At 37.7% G+C, this 17083-nt stretch overlaps 1 protein-coding gene across 4 annotated transcripts in view; it reads right to left on the bottom strand.

The window, feature by feature from the left end:
- USP9X (ubiquitin specific peptidase 9 X-linked) overlaps nucleotides 1-12980 on the bottom strand; it is an 83381-nt gene extending 70401 nt beyond the window's left edge. For all 4 annotated transcript variants that reach the window (XM_026857619.1, XM_026857709.1, XM_026857798.1 and 1 more), the window contains exons 1-8: nucleotides 12709-12980; nucleotides 10845-10990; nucleotides 10410-10489; nucleotides 4375-4487; nucleotides 3404-3622; nucleotides 2119-2234; nucleotides 1615-1866; nucleotides 1400-1538 (exon numbers count right to left, since the gene is read on the bottom strand). In XM_026857619.1, coding sequence (XP_026713420.1) covers nucleotides 1400-1538; nucleotides 1615-1866; nucleotides 2119-2234; nucleotides 3404-3622; nucleotides 4375-4487; nucleotides 10410-10489; nucleotides 10845-10990; nucleotides 12709-12804 — 1161 coding nt within the window. In that variant the 5' untranslated portion in view covers nucleotides 12805-12980. The remainder of the gene's footprint in view (nucleotides 1-1399; nucleotides 1539-1614; nucleotides 1867-2118; nucleotides 2235-3403; nucleotides 3623-4374; nucleotides 4488-10409; nucleotides 10490-10844; nucleotides 10991-12708) is intronic.
- Nucleotides 12981-17083: the final 4103 nt, after the last annotated feature.

Below are 17083 nucleotides of genomic sequence, written 5' to 3'. Positions count from 1 at the left end.
ATCTCTAACTTTCATTTCCTCTTTAAAAATCAGCATTTTAAGCAATCCAATATGCTAGTCACTGTGATATCTCAAGAGGAAAAGTTTTTTCAGACATTAAATTAGGAACATTTTTATGCTTTGGGTTCAAATGACTTCAAACGTAAAAAGCCAAAGGGAGCAACAGTTAGCTCTTCTATTGAAGGAGCAAAATTTTTCTCTTCCAATTCACGATCATTAAATATCAAACCAAGGTTGCTTAAGACACTTCTAGTTTTACTGGTATGACTACAGCATATCACATAAAAAGGGCATAAGCAAGGACTGAAACATAAAAAAGTCAGATTATTTAAGTACTGTCACTTTGGCGTTTTTTTTAAATGTTTCTAATTGAATTAGAGGCCAATATTCAACCATATTTAAGTAGATGCAGTTTTTCCAGTGGTGTCATTGACATGGTGTCCTGTATTTTTTGTTCCTACTGAAGCAAAGGAGTGTCTGCTTCAAGTACTGAAAAAAAACCCCAAACATACACAGCATCATACCTTACAACAGTTTCTTTGATTACAGACTTAAGAGTATTCAAGCTAGTCTCATGGAATACTGCTATCTAGAACCTAGCATTTCAAAATAGAGGCTCATCTGAGATGTCAAACTATACAGAGTATGTAAAAAAGAGACCTATTTCCTCCTATCGCTTTAAGAAGTCAAACTGCAGTCATTCTTTTTTGTCAGCAGTCTTTTTGCAGATTATAAACTTCACAACAGGTAGGCAATCACAAAGGGCGGAACAATGCAAAAATCACTTAACACAAATTTCAAAGGTGAAGAAAAATTTGTCCTTAATTTTACAGATTCTCATTTTAATAAGTTCCCTACATATGGACTTAAGCATGAAACTGTATTCAAATATGTAAATATTAAATAAATGTGTGACATCTAAAACTTTCTGTACCAAAGAATCCAGCTTCTGAAATGTGGAAAGCAGAGTAGTCACTTAGAACTCTAATGAGAAAAACTTACTTGAAGCAAAGACGCCAGACTATATACTTATTTAAATGAACATTCAGTTTTTAGGTACAGTAGCACTAAAGTTTCAAAAGAATCACACCTTTTTATCTAGGTTTATTTATTTTTTTAAACACTATATAAAAACCATACTATGCAAGGATCCCTTTTTAAGGCATGTTTTGAGCACTGAAAATAACTCTCAATGGCAGCTTTGAAACAAATACAGCATTTTTTCACAGAAAAAGTATTACTGAAATGACTTACTACCATGACATGATACCTACTGTTTATAATCGTAGATATGTGTAGTAGTGTGTGCAGAATCTATAACATACATCTACTTCTACCATTAACATAATACCAAGGAAGAAAATCTATTCAATTAATTTTGATGAAGAGGAGAACTTACTGCCATTCTTTCAGCCGTAAGCCATTCTTCTTCTTCCGGATTACCATGCCGATGAGTATAATATGACACACTGGATATTACTTTGTTAACTTCATTTAGTGCATTCATTTTACCATTGAATGAAGAAATTTGCAACAACCTGTAAGAGAAATTAAATGTAAGAAGCGTGCAAAAAATGTCAGCAGTAGCATATCATGCTAGGAGTAGCATCTTACCTAAGTATCATTTTTAACCTGAATATTTCTAAGTTTTTTACAGTTTCTTCTTGTCCCGGAACTCTTGAAGCTAGGTTCTTTAGAGATTTGATTATCATTGACAGAGCATCATTTTTGGCTTCATTCTTTGCTTCTTTTTTCAGTTCATCATCTGTTAAATTTTCTAAAAATTGTGGAACCATTTCTATAATTGGAAGGAAGTATTTCTTCACTGTATGTAATGTTAAAAATTCATAACATTGTCCAAATGGCCTAAAAAGAAAGAAAAGGGGGATCAAAGTGCCGTAATCAGTAGTTGTGTGATATTAGATGGTAAGGAGCAATTAATTCAAGAAACTCAAGTCTATTTGCAAGTACATGAAATGTTGAAGGCAAACACAACTAGTTAAGAGAGAGAGCGAGAGGAATTCTGTCAAGAAAAGACTAAGCTTTGTGATAATGTAGTATTTCATACTTAGTCCAACTTTTCCATATATGTAAATTACTATTTTAAAAAAAGCTTACTTGATGAGAGCTGCAATTATCTGAACATTCAACGCTGATCCACTCATGAAGCGATCATGCAAGATCTGAAATCCATTTAATGTGCCAAACTTGTTGATAAGATCTACTAGCCAACCCTGCAATATAATAAAAGTTATTCTCTGACATTTACAGATTACCATTTAGAAATACTTTCAAGTACCTGTTAGTAACAAAGTCCTTACACAATAAGTGTGAGAAGGTAAAAGAACTGACAGTGAACTTGCCTATGTAGTTTAAATATTCAGTTTTAAGGAAATACTTAGAAACAGGCAACCTTTCCCATTACCATGTCAAAGAACAGATACTAGATACTGCACATTAGCTGTTCAGAAAATTTATCAAATATATAGGAATAAAAATGGCTACACTTCATGTTCAGCTTTGGCTGCTAAGTTACTACAGAAAGCATGACAAGTCTGGTATTTTTCTGCTGTGTGGATGTGATAATACTGCATATAAAGCAGTAAGAATGCAAAATAACATTCTTCGAAACACAGTTAGCAAAGCAAGGAAGTCCAGGGACACCAAGTTCTTTATCTTTGGTTCTTACATATCAATAGCTAGCAGTTCTACTAAAAACAACAACAACAACAACAACAACAACAACAACAAAAAGTAAGAAAGCAACAAAAATTTAATTCAATTACCTCCTGAAATTGTACCAGTGCCATTTGGAGCACAATTTGAAAAATTCAGATGCAAGAACCAGAACAGATTACTAATCTGCACTGCCAGTTCAAAAAACAAATCCTAACTCCCCAACAAACTCCAAAAAACCCAAACACAAACAAAAAAGCCTCCCAAACCACACTAACACTAGCATCCTAACGGCCAATTAAAAAAATTTCTGCAATCATTGAGAACTGTAAGAAAAGGGAGAGAAAATTCCTACTTTACCACATAATTCCCTCCTCAAAACATGTCACCTACAAAATCATGTTGAGTGAGAAGGTAAATCCATCAACTGGCAAATACAAGCAAGCTAATTAACAGAGTAGGAATGACATTCCAACAGAGTTGTGCCAGCTTACCACAGAAACACATGACACAGTTTGATTGCGGACCAAAGACTGAAAGAGTTAGAAGGGGAAATGTACATTAAATCATGATTGGTTAAGAGTCCATGTATATCACCATAACATCTTAGTGATATAGAGAATGAAGAGGTTTTTTTTCCTCCTCTAAAAACACTTCTGCATGGCTACTGTGTCATTAGGTAACACTGCATAAAATAAAAAACACAGGTCTGAAAACACTCTCATACCTTTGGTGATCGTGGGTCAGGAGGACGGGCGTAAAGTTCATCTTCAGCAAGCTGGACTCCTGCAGGAACTGTTTCTGAGGGACGAGTACCATTGTATAGATGGAATTTGCAGTGAGGATTTAAGGCCATGGCAAGAAGTTCTAGAAGTGGAAACCAGTCTTGGGACAGCTTGGCCACACACAGTTCCACTAGTCGATGAGTGTTGTTAATAATACATCTCTATTAAGAAAAAAAAACACCAAAAATGTGGCAGGTGACTGTACAATGGATATGAACTATAAAATCTGAACAATTTGTATCTAGCATGCAGGGTTTTACACTGTTGTACCTTAATTTGTACTTCCTCTAATAAAGGCTTTAAATCTTAAACTATCTGTTTTCAGCTAAAAATTAAATTTAGGAAAAAGACACAAGTATTTTTGGTTGAGACATTCATGAATCACCACTGAACTATTAACTTTTCCTTCTTTTACCCATTTCTCAGATTTTAATTTGCTTATAAAGATCTCTACAGTTTCTCATTTGGCATATGACTAGCTGTCCAACAGGTAGTTTTTATATTCAAGCAGCTGCTACAAACATTGAGAAGTTAGCAGGTGGTTAAAAGCTGTTACTAAAAAAGCAAGTTTTCACGTCCTAGCATGCACATAAAAATAAGCAGGTCTCTAGACATGTGGCCAAAAACAGTCTGCCTAACAAAAGCTGCACTACTGAACATGCAATGTTTCATACCTCTCCATATCATCTGATGTTTTATTTCCTTCCAAAAATACCAAAGCCAAAAATACAAAATAATGATAGCAGGATGACTCCCCACCCCCTCCCCAGCCATTTGTATAAGAGTTCTCCAAGTTCTCTGTTGAGATGAGTTTCAAAAACAAGATTCAGTCTCTGCAGTCCCCTCAGTCACAAAGGCAGTCTCCTTCCTCATTTACATTACTATGCTTTTCAGAAACATGGTAAAAACTCACGTGAATCTCAAACTTCCAGCCACTCACTGCCTCATCTGTAAGGATTTTTGTGAAAGATATTGTTAATCCATCTCGAAAAAATCGCTGGCACGCTTCACTTTTGACATCAAGGCCTATTTTAAAATAGAAAACAAAAACCCAGACTATTAGAGATGCAATTTCATTAGTTGTTATATGAACTTAAAAATATTGAAAGCAGTGATTTGGACTTCAAAGGTTTGGTGTTTAAAGTTTCAGTATTCTTTTAAAAAGAGAAGCCTCAGTTGAAGCAAACTTACATAAGCTTGAATGGACAAAACCACAATGGATTAATGTTCTAGTAACTCCACCTCAAAAATTGCACTCCTTTAAAAACATGTGATAGGGCGCTTTTTTCCCACGCTTGTAACACTCAAAGATATAGTAGCAAAAGTAACAGTAAGTACAATCTTTATCTTCCATTCTTCTGGTGTACACGTATTTATGCTCTCTTATTTAGTTACTACCAGTAAAACTCTGAGTGAAAAGCAGAAAGGGTGATACCTGCTCAGTTTCCTAGACACAGTTCACCTGCAAAAATAAACATGAATCTGTCTGTCTCTCACCCTCCCTCCAAGTACAGTTTCTCGTTATTCCGCTGCCAGGACCCAACACACTTACACCTCAACACTGCTGTAAACCTTCACAGCCACCATGTCGTTTACAATTAAAGAATAATGGTCCATATTTTCTCTTAGCTATTTTAAAACTCTGTCATAGTTTCTTTACGGAACAAGTTTAATTTTCAGTCAGAGAATCTTAGCATGCAACAAGCCTACAGCCTTCAGATTCACCAACATCACTGCCACCACTCCCTCCTCCTGCAATCTCCTTAATGAGACATCCTGTCAGTAACTTCCACTGGTTTGAGAAAGATCGATTTGCGTTACCAAATTAAGGTTCCTCATTCTCACAAACAACTGTACAACAGAAGTTCCTTTCAAAAGAGGTAACAGAACATCTGCTCTGCGTGCCAGTACATACCAAACTTTCCAAACTCCTGTAACAGGGCTTGCTAGCCTATACTCTTACAGTGGGTGCAGCTCTCAAGCAACTACAATAAAGCAGGTATCTATGGAGAGCCCCTGTCACCTCCTTGAAAACTATTCCAGTGAACCCTCTTTTTACCACTACCAGAAGTACATGTGGCCAAGTATAAAAAAATCTCCTCATTATCTTTCTATGTAGCTTGCAGTCTGGATAGCTGACATCCCTACTCTACGTAGTAAGTGCTAAGACCAATAATACAAGGCTGAAAGCCACAGCAATGACAACATGACAAAAGACAAGAAGAGAGATGCACACTGCCTAAGGCTTAGGCATTTGCAGTAAACTCAGGACTTCGTTAAATCCTCAAGGTGGTAAAGATGACAACTTCACCCTATACGAAACAGAGGACAAGGGAGGTAATCTAATGTGGTCACCCTAGGGGGCTGACCTAGGGGAAATGTTCCTTTCTGAACCCAAATGTAGCAGTGTACTTAGTTCTTGAATACAAATTCAAAGCCAGCACACTCAAGTGATTTTAATGCTCCTCAGAGTACTGGTACACTGCACTGAAATACCTCTCAAGCTTTCAAGTACTTCTTGGACCATCTCCCCCCACAATGGTTAGAGAGCTTCAGTCAGAAAGACATTTCAAACAAAGTTCAGGAATATCAAACCACACTTTTAAAACACACTGTCCTTCACTGGAAAGAGATGGATGATGTAGAACCTCTGCAGATGGAACCTTTGTATGTCTCCTAGATATACAATAACCTTCTACCTTCTCCCACAGTGCTGCAAACTGCTGAAACAACTGATAACACCTATGAAAGGAACCAAGGCTAGTTGTCTATAAGGACTGGAGTATCATCAAAAGGAAGGTAAAGGAGTCCTAGAAGACAGCAGGTTGGAAGAAGAAGCAAGAGCAACCCAAAGACAGTGACAAGAGAAACAGCAGTTACACTAGACACCTGGCATCTAATGCTTGAATCAGATTCAGTATCACTAACTCTTAGGAAAGACTGCAAGCAGCCATTTTTCTCTGTTGTCCCAATTCTGAGGGCAGAGAAGGATAAGGAAGAATACAAGAGATAAGTAAGTATATGCAGCCCTCAGCTAAGTATTTAGAAAAAAGTTGGAGAAATGAGTTATGCAGTGAGGAAAAAACTAGTATGAAAGAGGCGATGTGCAACATACAGTATATGGGAGTTGCCGTTAGGGGATCAGAGGAAGAACCGAGGGCCACTTGATTTCTGAACTTATGCTTAAAAGCAGTCGATTTGGCAGATAAAATACACAGAGTATGTTAACCCTGACACAAGAGCAGAAACATTCTGGGTCCACAAAACTTGTCAGTCCAGATGCAACTGTATATGAAAAAATTAATGCATCTGAGGGGTATTCAACAGTATATGGTTGAAGCACCAAGGCCCCAAGCAAAATCACCCAGCTCCTCTTCTCCAGGACCTTGGACTACATCACTTTGTAACTGGAACCCCAGAGCTCAGCTAGCTCCACACACTGGTGTGGCACTGTGCCAGGCCTGGAGCCTCAGAAGCACAGCACAGAAACTGTTCAGTGTCTTAGCAAAGGCTGTCTCAGACCCTGTAGAACTGACAGTGACCTGGAGCTAATATGCTCAGAAGAAACCCTCAGCTGCCCATGGGCACAGTGGCTACACATGGCACTCAAGAGTCTGGCAGTCTCTCAATAATTCTTAATCATCAGGAGTATGAGAGTCCTGCTACATCAAGATACTGCACTGACCCTGCTATAGTTCATTTCACTGAATTTGTTCTAGCCCAGATACCTGGCTAAGAAACTCTGGAACATGACGACACAAATCTGCTGTCCCTGCTTTAGATAGATGGCTAAAAATAACAATGTCAAGAAAAATGCAGAAGATACAGCTTCAGTAAGGAACTCAAGAGTGGTCCCAAAGAAACATAGATGGATTATCCAGACAGACATTATCTTTACAGAGGATGCTGGAAACAATTCCCATCATCAGGCTGCCTAGCTTTTGGATGCACACACACTTTTCTTTTTTTTTTTTTTTTTTGACTCTCTAGGTCCTGCCCCAACTCTTTCCCACTCTGTAAGCCTTCATATAATTCCTCAGAACCAAATATTTGGGATCAAGGTTGAAGGTTTAAGTTGCACAGTGAAATCTCAGTTTAAATAAGCCATGATTTCTAAAAGTTGCCTTACATCTTGTTTCTGTGTGTCACACTGGAAAGTTCTGTCAGCATATTAAAAGCTGAACATAAAAGTTAGGAGCAATAAAATCCACAAAAGTGGAGCAGTGCAGAGTTGTTGAAGGGATTTTGAAAGAAAGAGTGGAAAATAGCCTGTTAGAAAACAAAAACCTAAAACAAACCATTTTTTTTTCACTTTAAAATTTACAGCATCCAACTCACTATGACATTTAATTCTGGATCAAATATCATTATTCAAAACACTGCATAAGTATTACAGAATTATTGTGAAGATAAACTTCCATCTTGCTATTAAACACTATTTTTAAAATAGATTTTCTTGTATTAGCAAATAACACCACATTATCATTTGATAGTCTCATGGCTTACTTAATGGAGAATAACTGATGCCTACACATTAAGATAATTTTCCATTAATAAATGCATCTGCCAGGAATAATGCGACTGGCAATCTAGACAGGATTCATACTGCTCTGTCAAATTTGTTACCTTCACTTTAAGGTGGCAACGATGACATTTAATTCTTACAAGTACTTTCAATTCAGTTCAGTTATGTCCCTTTCAATTTCAGTTCCTGAAAAGATTTTAGAAGGATGTAAATATCACCCTTATTTTATAGACAGGGTCACAAAGACAGCAGTTGCCCTAGAGTCATTCCAGAATGCCAATGCCAATGGCCACTGGCAATGTTAGGAATAAAAGCTACTTAAGAATCCTAGCCACTAGAAAATGGTGCTTGACAGAAAAAGATGAGCAGGCTCTTTTTAGGTTTTGTTGATCCACTATCTAAATGAGTTACAGACTGCAATATAAAATATATGTCATTCAACAGCTGGTTATTTTTCAGTTTCTCATTTCAGTTCTTCCCTTCTGAGACAGAACTTCTCAGATTAAGAAAAAATGCCCACGGACAGGTAGCAAGATGTCCAATTTTACATCTTGCTGAGATAATGGAACACATTTTTGATCTGTTAGGAAATGTACGTAACAGAATCATTTATATTGCTTATCTATATATACACAGCTCTGAAACAGTGTCCGCCCAGTTCTGAGCTACCAAAACAGTGTCAGTTACACCAAGTGAGAGCCCTATCATATTCCTTGAACACTGGAAGTTATTTTAAAAAGAACCCTCTTAGACATCACGTAGCCTCAGTAGTGAGGAAAAAAAAATAAATCTAGGATGTAACTGTAAAGATAACACAGTTAATGAACAACTACTTCCAACAGCTTTCCTTGTTTTCGCCTTAACCAATAATCCTTGCACACGTACACAAATAGGAATTCATCTAGATGGCAAGAGTAAGAATAATGAGATAGCAACCCAGAAGCTCTTTTCAGAATTGGACACCAACAACTTAATAAAAATTAAAGTGCATAAACATATGAATAGATTTTCACTGCTTTTCACAAGCGAGGGGGGAAAAAAAAGAAAAAGATAAAAGATTGGGAATTTTCAACTAAATCTCATGCTTTGGAGAGGTACATTGATGTTAGGAGTAGTCAAAAAGTCTCATTCTGCTCTTATTACTTCATTGCATTGACAGGGGTTTTTTTGTCGTTTTGTTGGGTTTCGGTTTGTTTTGTTTTTTTTTTAAAAAGATGACTTAACAGCTGGCAGCACATACATCTCCTCTCTCACAAATTACAAGCATAGAATTTTTTACTGCACTCTTCCAACAGCCCAGACACATAGATGGCTGCATTTTCTTTCCATTAGTTGGCATTTCTTTTGCCCCTGAACAGATGCGATAACTTGAAAATTCTACACTCACCTTAGGATTCCTGCCAGACCTAGCTATATGCAAAGAAGCCAACTTCAAGCACAACTATGGTTGATAAATCAGTGTTGGCAACAACATGTCATTATCCTGTTTTGGATCACAAGGGTGCCCCGTAACTTTTGTTTCTCCAGAGAGTGCTCCAAAGCAAAAAAGATTTAGAGAAAATAATCAAGATAACCCAGATTCATGAATACAAGCAGCTTTTTATTTTTAAAACCACATAAGAATAACCTTTATTAACATGGAAATGAAGTTGTCCTGGTCCAGCTCTGCAAAAGTAAGGAACAGGCACTCTGTATGTCACTATAAAACTCAGCTAGCTGCTAAGTGCAGATATCCTAGAAAAATATTTTCATCTGACTTCCGCTATTACTGAAATACCATGGCAATAAATACTGACCAGAACAGGAAACCAAAGCAACTTCACAGGAGAAAAGAACTTTTCAGAACACATGACAAACTGGACAATCTGACTAGTACAATTCAGCAAACACATACACAGTCCTGCTACAGAACCCTCCCAATTCCAAGCAAATCAGACACAGCAAACAATATGGTAGAATTATTAGTCTAAGTCATGCTGTTTAAAATTCTAACTTTTCTCTAATATTCTTAAAAGTATGTATGTACCAAATTTGAATTAAAATTTATGGCAAGACATTTGGAAAGCCAGATTATAGTAACTTGTTTTTAAAAAAACCCTAGAGTTCTTTGAGTTTTAATATCTATTATAAGGACCAAACCCACTAGGTCTGATATCAAAGTGAATACAGAAAACAGGTATGACAGGAATTGCAAGATTTTTATTGCTGTGAGCTTATTCAACTTCCCTACTCATGCTAAGGCACCTAATTTCTAACTACACTGATAGCTTTCTAAAATTTCTAATCTATGAATGTTATGCATACCACCCCGAAAGACAAGAGACTGTAACAGAAATCATTATTTTTAAGCCTCCACCAGGTATTCAAAAGAACGAGGAAAGACTTTACACACTGTCCCAATAATGATTGTCTTTTCAGTTTACCTTTTTTACTCAGGTCAATAGCAGCTTCTAGAAGAACTTCTAATTCCCCTTTCGGCAATACAGGAACAACCCATCGAGGCCTATATACAAAACCAAAACAAATACCATTATATTTCAATTGTGCTTCTTAGAAATCAAGAATCCTTGCCCCTTCATAATGCTTTCAATATAGGGTAAGAATATAAATTTTTAAAGGCTCTGAGCACGCCATTTAAAAAACCAAAACAAAACAACAACCACCCCACCCCCCAAAAAAAACACCCCACACCACAAAACCCTCTGATTTTATGATTTGAGCCTCTCTCTGCAACTCTAACCCACTAAAAAAAAAAGTATTTCAAGAAATCCAGTGAAGCAAACATACAAGAATACTAACTCCACTATCAAGATATTTTCACAAATAATCTACACTCTCTGAATAAAGTGTGAAAATACCTGTTGATCATGTCATCCAACTTCGCCAGGTCTGTGTGTGGAAATGCAGGCTCCTCATCTTCAAGCTGGGGTGGAGCATCTCCTTGGCCCTGCTCATCAGGCGGGGTAGCTGGGGAGTTCTCATTGGAAGAATCAGGTGAAGAAGTCTAAAATTGGTTTGGAAAACACTTTAAATACTGTCTGCACTTATGTGCTACTTATTTTAGCATTTTTCCTTCATAGTTTCAAAGAATCACTTGAAGTAAGTACCTGTCATCATAAAATCTAATAAAATCATTTGATTTCAGATTTATTAATAAAAATCAATATAGCATTAAATGTGCTATATGCTTTCTATCTTAACAGTTTAAAAATTAGGCTGTTTCCCAGTGAGTAAAGTGGGGATTTTTGTAATAGATATTTACTTCCAGCAGACCACCTGTCTAGAAGGTGAAAAAAAAGACTATATGGATGCTCTGGTTCTTACAAATGAATAACACACTACTACAATTGGCTACTAACCAACCTCCAAGAACTTAATTAGTTAAGCCCATTTTGATGGCCAATGCAAAATACATTTTTGTAGATGCACGCTTATTTGTATACAGAAATAATATGAATTGGTAATAATAAAAATGTAAATTAGAACAGCAAGATTTAGGAGGACAAGAGAGGCTCAAAGTCTCAAGTAAATTTTCTGCACAGCATCCTGTATGGTGCTGGGTTTTAGATTCATGACCAAAACAGTATAGATAACAAATCAGTGTTTTGGCTGTTGATGAAGAGTGCTTGCACAGATTCAAGGACTGGTGTTACTCACTTTGCCCCTAAGCAGTGAGTAGGCTGGGGATGGGCAAGAGGCTGGGAAGGGACACAGCAGCAACAGGTGACCTGAACTGACCAAAGAGATACCCCATACCATATAGTGTCATGTTCAGCAACAGAAGGGGGGTCAGGGTGTGTGTGTGTTCTAAGGTAGCTTTTGCTTGAGGACTAGCTGGGCATTCATCAGCTGGTGGTGAGTGACTGCATTTGCACCACTCGCTCTCCCCCCCCCCCCCCTTTTATCTCAACCGATATATTTTCTCACTTTTCCCTTCCAATTCTCTCACCCATCCCAAAGGGAGAGGGAGTGAGTGCTTACCTGGCAGCCAAGGTCAGCCCACCACACATGTTCCAATGAACAATTCATTCTCAGGAACCACTAAATCTTATGGCATTAAAACAAGTATCATTTTCACACTGATTAAATGACAAAGTGTGGCTTTCCTTTTAAATGAGTTTGGCTGCACTGTTTAAATGCATCTTTTTCTGGTATTTTTTCCCCAGCAAAAAGTAATCATCACATTATGATGTAGTATTTGAAAGTGCTTGTCATTTGAACAGGACAACCTGTTCAACAGAAACATGTTAAGCTGTTCAGAAAGTCTAGTACAATGAACAGAGACCTAGGTGAAGCTCGTCTTAAAGACCTGATACCCACTTGTAAGCTATTTTATCCAAAAAGTGCTTCTGCAGAACTGAGCATAAACTGAACTCTGAGAGTAGTTTTACCAATCTGTGGCAGGTAAGTCTACAATAAGGTTCCTGTTGAAGCTTCTGATATTATTCCAAGAAGGCTTCTTATTCAAAATACACATGCTTGAACGAACTATGCCACTGCCTGAAAAGGGACAATCTTTTGCAATGTAGTGCTCTCTAACTGTATCTACTTTGCCAAGAGCACTGCCTTCATCTCTCACAATCTTTCTGGATTTCCAGACACACACAAAATAGTATCTAACTTAACTAGAAATCTCTAGGAATACAGAAACTCAATTGAGAAACACTATTCCTAAAGAACTAACCCCTTTATTTTTAGACAACTTGATTATTAATATCTTACCTGATTCTGCTGGAGGGGAGGCTGGGACTGTCCATCAGGAGCCTGGCCCTGGCTATCATTCCCTCCTACAGGAGAGCCACGAGTCGTGGCTGTCATACTCGACACAGGGCAGATCTTTGCAATTTTGTCTGCTTATGTAGTTGTTGTGAGAGAAGAAATTATAGTCCACTTAGTAAAGTTGAAGTACCAGCATATGCTTGCTTTAAAAAGCTCCAACTCAAGAACATGCCATCTTGCAGAGACCATTGCATAACCTGGGAGGAAAAAAAAAAAGAGACATTATGCTATACTGACACACGCATATAAAAGTAATCTATACTTGGAGAAGAACACTACAAAACCAAATATGCTGCTGTAAAGAATCTTTTATTTTAGACTTAGTATTCATTTTTATTGAGCACAACTGACATCAGAAGAAGGTAACATCTGAAATATTTAACATGATTTTAATGTTTTAAGTAAAAGTTTCACTGATAATTACCTCTACACCACTGAGAAACTGACACACATCCAAAATGTAGCTGTTTGTTGCACATGAATCACTACAGTAGATTTTCAATTTGAATTCAAGGTGCTGATCGAGGTCTACATAGAAATGACCCGGTTAAGAGCAGGGACAGCCAAATTTGTCATCTTTTCTGATACTCTTCTCTTGACAGTCTAACTGCAGATGTTTGAGAGTGAGTTAGAGATTGATTCTACCTCAGCTAAGACTAGTAGAGACCCTGCTGCCAAGCTTCTGTTAGAACACTGGTATTTACCCAGGGCATTTGACCTGTATTCCCTTCTTCCAGCATGTGCCTATGAGCACCTGGGTCCACTGGCCTTTCTGGCCTACTACAAAGCCCATCACATCCCCACCAATTATTTTAGTGGATTATATGAAGAAAATCCTGATATCAGATTTATTTGTTGATCTTGTAATCTTGATATACCAACAGTTCAGCAATCACTATGTATTCCAACTTCATTGTGTTAAATAAAGAAATTAAAAGTTGCATTAAGTTATAACAGCAATTCCACTCTACACCACAAGGCACTGCATAACCACACAAGACAAAATGTCATTTCCCAAAGCAAGTCAGACTTCCAAGCACCACATAAATCAACAACAGTGTTCAGAAAGTTCAAAAGTCAAGTAGGGTGGTAGAAAGAACTGTATGAGCTTTCAGCAAGATTCATTTGGCAATGCTAAGTTCCTGATGCGATCAGCAAAAGTGTCAAGTTTAACAAGTTAGAGTGAAATTTCTGCTGTAACACTATGCATATTTGTGTTTTGTCTCAAATTAATTTTCAATGCTGTCATCCTTCTCCAAGACACTTCAAAATCCTTTCCTAAATTGTGCAAACTTGCAAGCGATTACATATACAATAAAAATTTTGACTGAATACACTACTACTCCTCTGCCCCGTCTCCAATAAACAGCACCAACAAATTTAGAGATCTCCAATATTGTAATTAAAATAATGTTCACTTTTGAACAAAACTGTATTCTTTGAATACAGTCAATTGTAATCCATCCCTACCCTTCAGAATTCATATTCATAGGGCTTAGTAAGCCTGCTAAGTCCAGAACAAAGGCATTACCAACTCAAATTTTCTTTAGGAAGAAACTGAATTTTAAAACGTAGTTTTAAAAACAAACACTTTCATAGGATCATAGAATGGTTTGAGTCAGGACCTTAAAGATCATCCAGTTCCACACACCTCCCCCTGACATGGGCAGGGACACCTTCCACTAGATCACGTTGCTCAAAGCCCCGTCCAACCTGGCCCTGAACACTGCCAGGGAGGGGGCAGCCACAGCTTCTCTGGGCAACCTGTGCCAGTGCCTCACCACCCTCACAAAAAATAATTTCTTCCTTATATCAAACTGAAAGAGGGTATATTCAGGCTAAAAACTGTTGCCCCTCCTCCTATCACTACACTCCCTGATAGAGTCCCTCCCCATCTGTAGGCCCCCTTTAAGTGCTGGAAGGCCACTATCAGGTCTCCCCGGAGCCTTCTCTTCTCCAGGCTGAACAACCCTAACTCTCTCAGCCTATCCTCATAGGGGAGGTGCTCCAGCCCTCTGATCATCTTTGCTGTCCTTTAATTGGTGCCCCTTTGTAATGTCCTCCTGAGTATTTAAGTATTTTCTATTGAGGTTTAGGAAGATCACGAGGTATATTAGCAAGTTTCCTGCCATACATATATATACACATACATACACACACATACACATACACACACTGCAGTCTACTGCAGTTCAATGCAGTCAGTTCCCCTGCACCACCCAACTGAGACTTCTAGGTACCTGCAAAAATCAATGTAATCAAACTTCTGCCAACTTACACTGTACTTTACAACAGCCCTAAGCCAACTACCACAACAATAAACCTTCCTTAACCACCATTCTTCCTTAAGAGGTTTGATTCACAATATGGCCACACAAAAACTTGTGCTGGCACAAGAAATGAGGTAGTAAAGAAACGGGAAAAGGGTGAAACTGTTCCTTTCAGCAGCAATCCTGATCTAGGTTGGCTTAAACTGCAGAAAGAAGCAACCACTGGCAGATGTGGTTCCACAATAACTTACATTAAGTGCAAGCTGCTTCAATCTCATCTCTTTTTTTATTCTAATGCTTTTGGCTGAACTATCTTAAAGTAAGCCAGTTCAGAGGACCAAAGGGAACTGGTTAAAAAACCAAAAAAACCCAAGCCAAACAACAACAACAACAACAACAACAAAATCCCAAACTTACAAAGACTGTGTATATTTTTCAACTTAATTATCTGAACTGATGTACTGCAAGGTCAGAGAGTACTCATCCCAAGCCCAGCCAGAGAGCCAGGACAAAATTGCAGCTCTCCTGTTAGACTGGCTTATACTAGGTATGAATTTACCCTTGGATTTTTGCCTCTGTACTTAGCTGAAGGGTCTGGGCAAAGCATTCCTGTTAAATCCCTTTCTGCTCAAGGCAAGTGACAATATATCTAGGAGATACAAGAAACTACTGAAATAACCAACTTACTCAAAATCTTGTAGATTCACAGAGTAAAACAAAACCTGTATAACAAAAATATACAGTATTTTGTACATTAGTAAATACAGAACATTTACATAAAGGACTAATGTATATTTTTTCTTCTTACTATTTAGTGACTGCTTGCTTAAGACTCTACTCACAATGTTCTATGTATTTTACTTAAATTACATTCCCAGAAAAGTGTATTCCAGGGCCTCCAGAGAAGTTCCCTTGGCTTGGCCATGTGCATAAGACAAGACCAACTTCTGAAGTGGGTTCACCACTTCTCTCCCCACCCTCATCTGTGTGATGTCTTCAGAGATACAAAAGTAATTTCAAGTTATGCTGCAGCTAACTAAAACCACTCCATCTCCAATAAATATTCCAACTGTTTCTTGTAGTATCTGCCTGTTCTGAACTGCAAGGATATCCCTGCTCAGGTATTTTCCTTGTAATTACAGACTACACAAACGTGGTCTTGTAAGCACAAATCATCATCCAATTTATGGATTTTAAAGAGTATTAGAAAGGAGTAGTTTACCAGTCCTGTTTTCAGCCACCGATTTAACCCTTCACATTTTAGAGAAAACAGCAAACTGCATGCCCCACAGAGAACACACTGCTGCTTTAATGTCTCTAGAACTGATTAACCATGAAATTTTGAATTCCCATCACTTCTTTATTTCAGACTATTAAATTTCAATTTCTTAGAGTTAAAACTCACTAAGGCACAGTTTGGCTCAGCTCAAGAATGGCACATACACCTATTTATAATTAATTTGATTATTTATTAACAAATGTAAACTGATGCAGCAACACCTTGGTTTTGAGTATACAGACAGCCCAACGGAAACAATTCAAACTGCCTGTTATCCAGCTGAATTCTAATGAAGACTCCATATTAACTTTTTAATACATTTCATTTCTACTATTCTTGATTTTAGATTCAACACGCTAAGCCATGTAAAAAAAATTATCACCTTTACCCAAAGCTTTGAAAGGTGTTTTGATACAGCATCAAGATGGAGGCAGATGCCTATTAAATGACAAATTCACTACCCCATTGTTAATCAAGCAATATGCGAGGCTACAAAGACTGAGTCAAATGAATCCCACTAACATTTCCTTTTGACTGCCAACTGAGAAAATTCTGATTTGCCATGCTTTTGCCATCTCCTTATTATAAGTGAAAGTCAGCTTTTGCTTCACCCGACTCCTCGTAATTTTAGTAACGCCAGGAAAAGACAGCTATGTTTTTTTTGACTCCGCATGCTCCCCATTCAGAAAACACCACCCGCTGCAAGTAGCATTCCAAGAGGGCACCAGCAGATTGCACAGAGGACGCTGGACAGACACTGCCCTTTGCG

Source organism: Athene cunicularia (assembly GCF_003259725.1).
Source record: "Athene cunicularia isolate RWA chromosome 1 unlocalized genomic scaffold, athCun1 chr1_part1, whole genome shotgun sequence".
NCBI classification, from domain to species: domain Eukaryota; kingdom Metazoa; phylum Chordata; class Aves; order Strigiformes; family Strigidae; genus Athene; species Athene cunicularia.
This window is presented reverse-complemented; position numbering and strand designations above follow the sequence as displayed.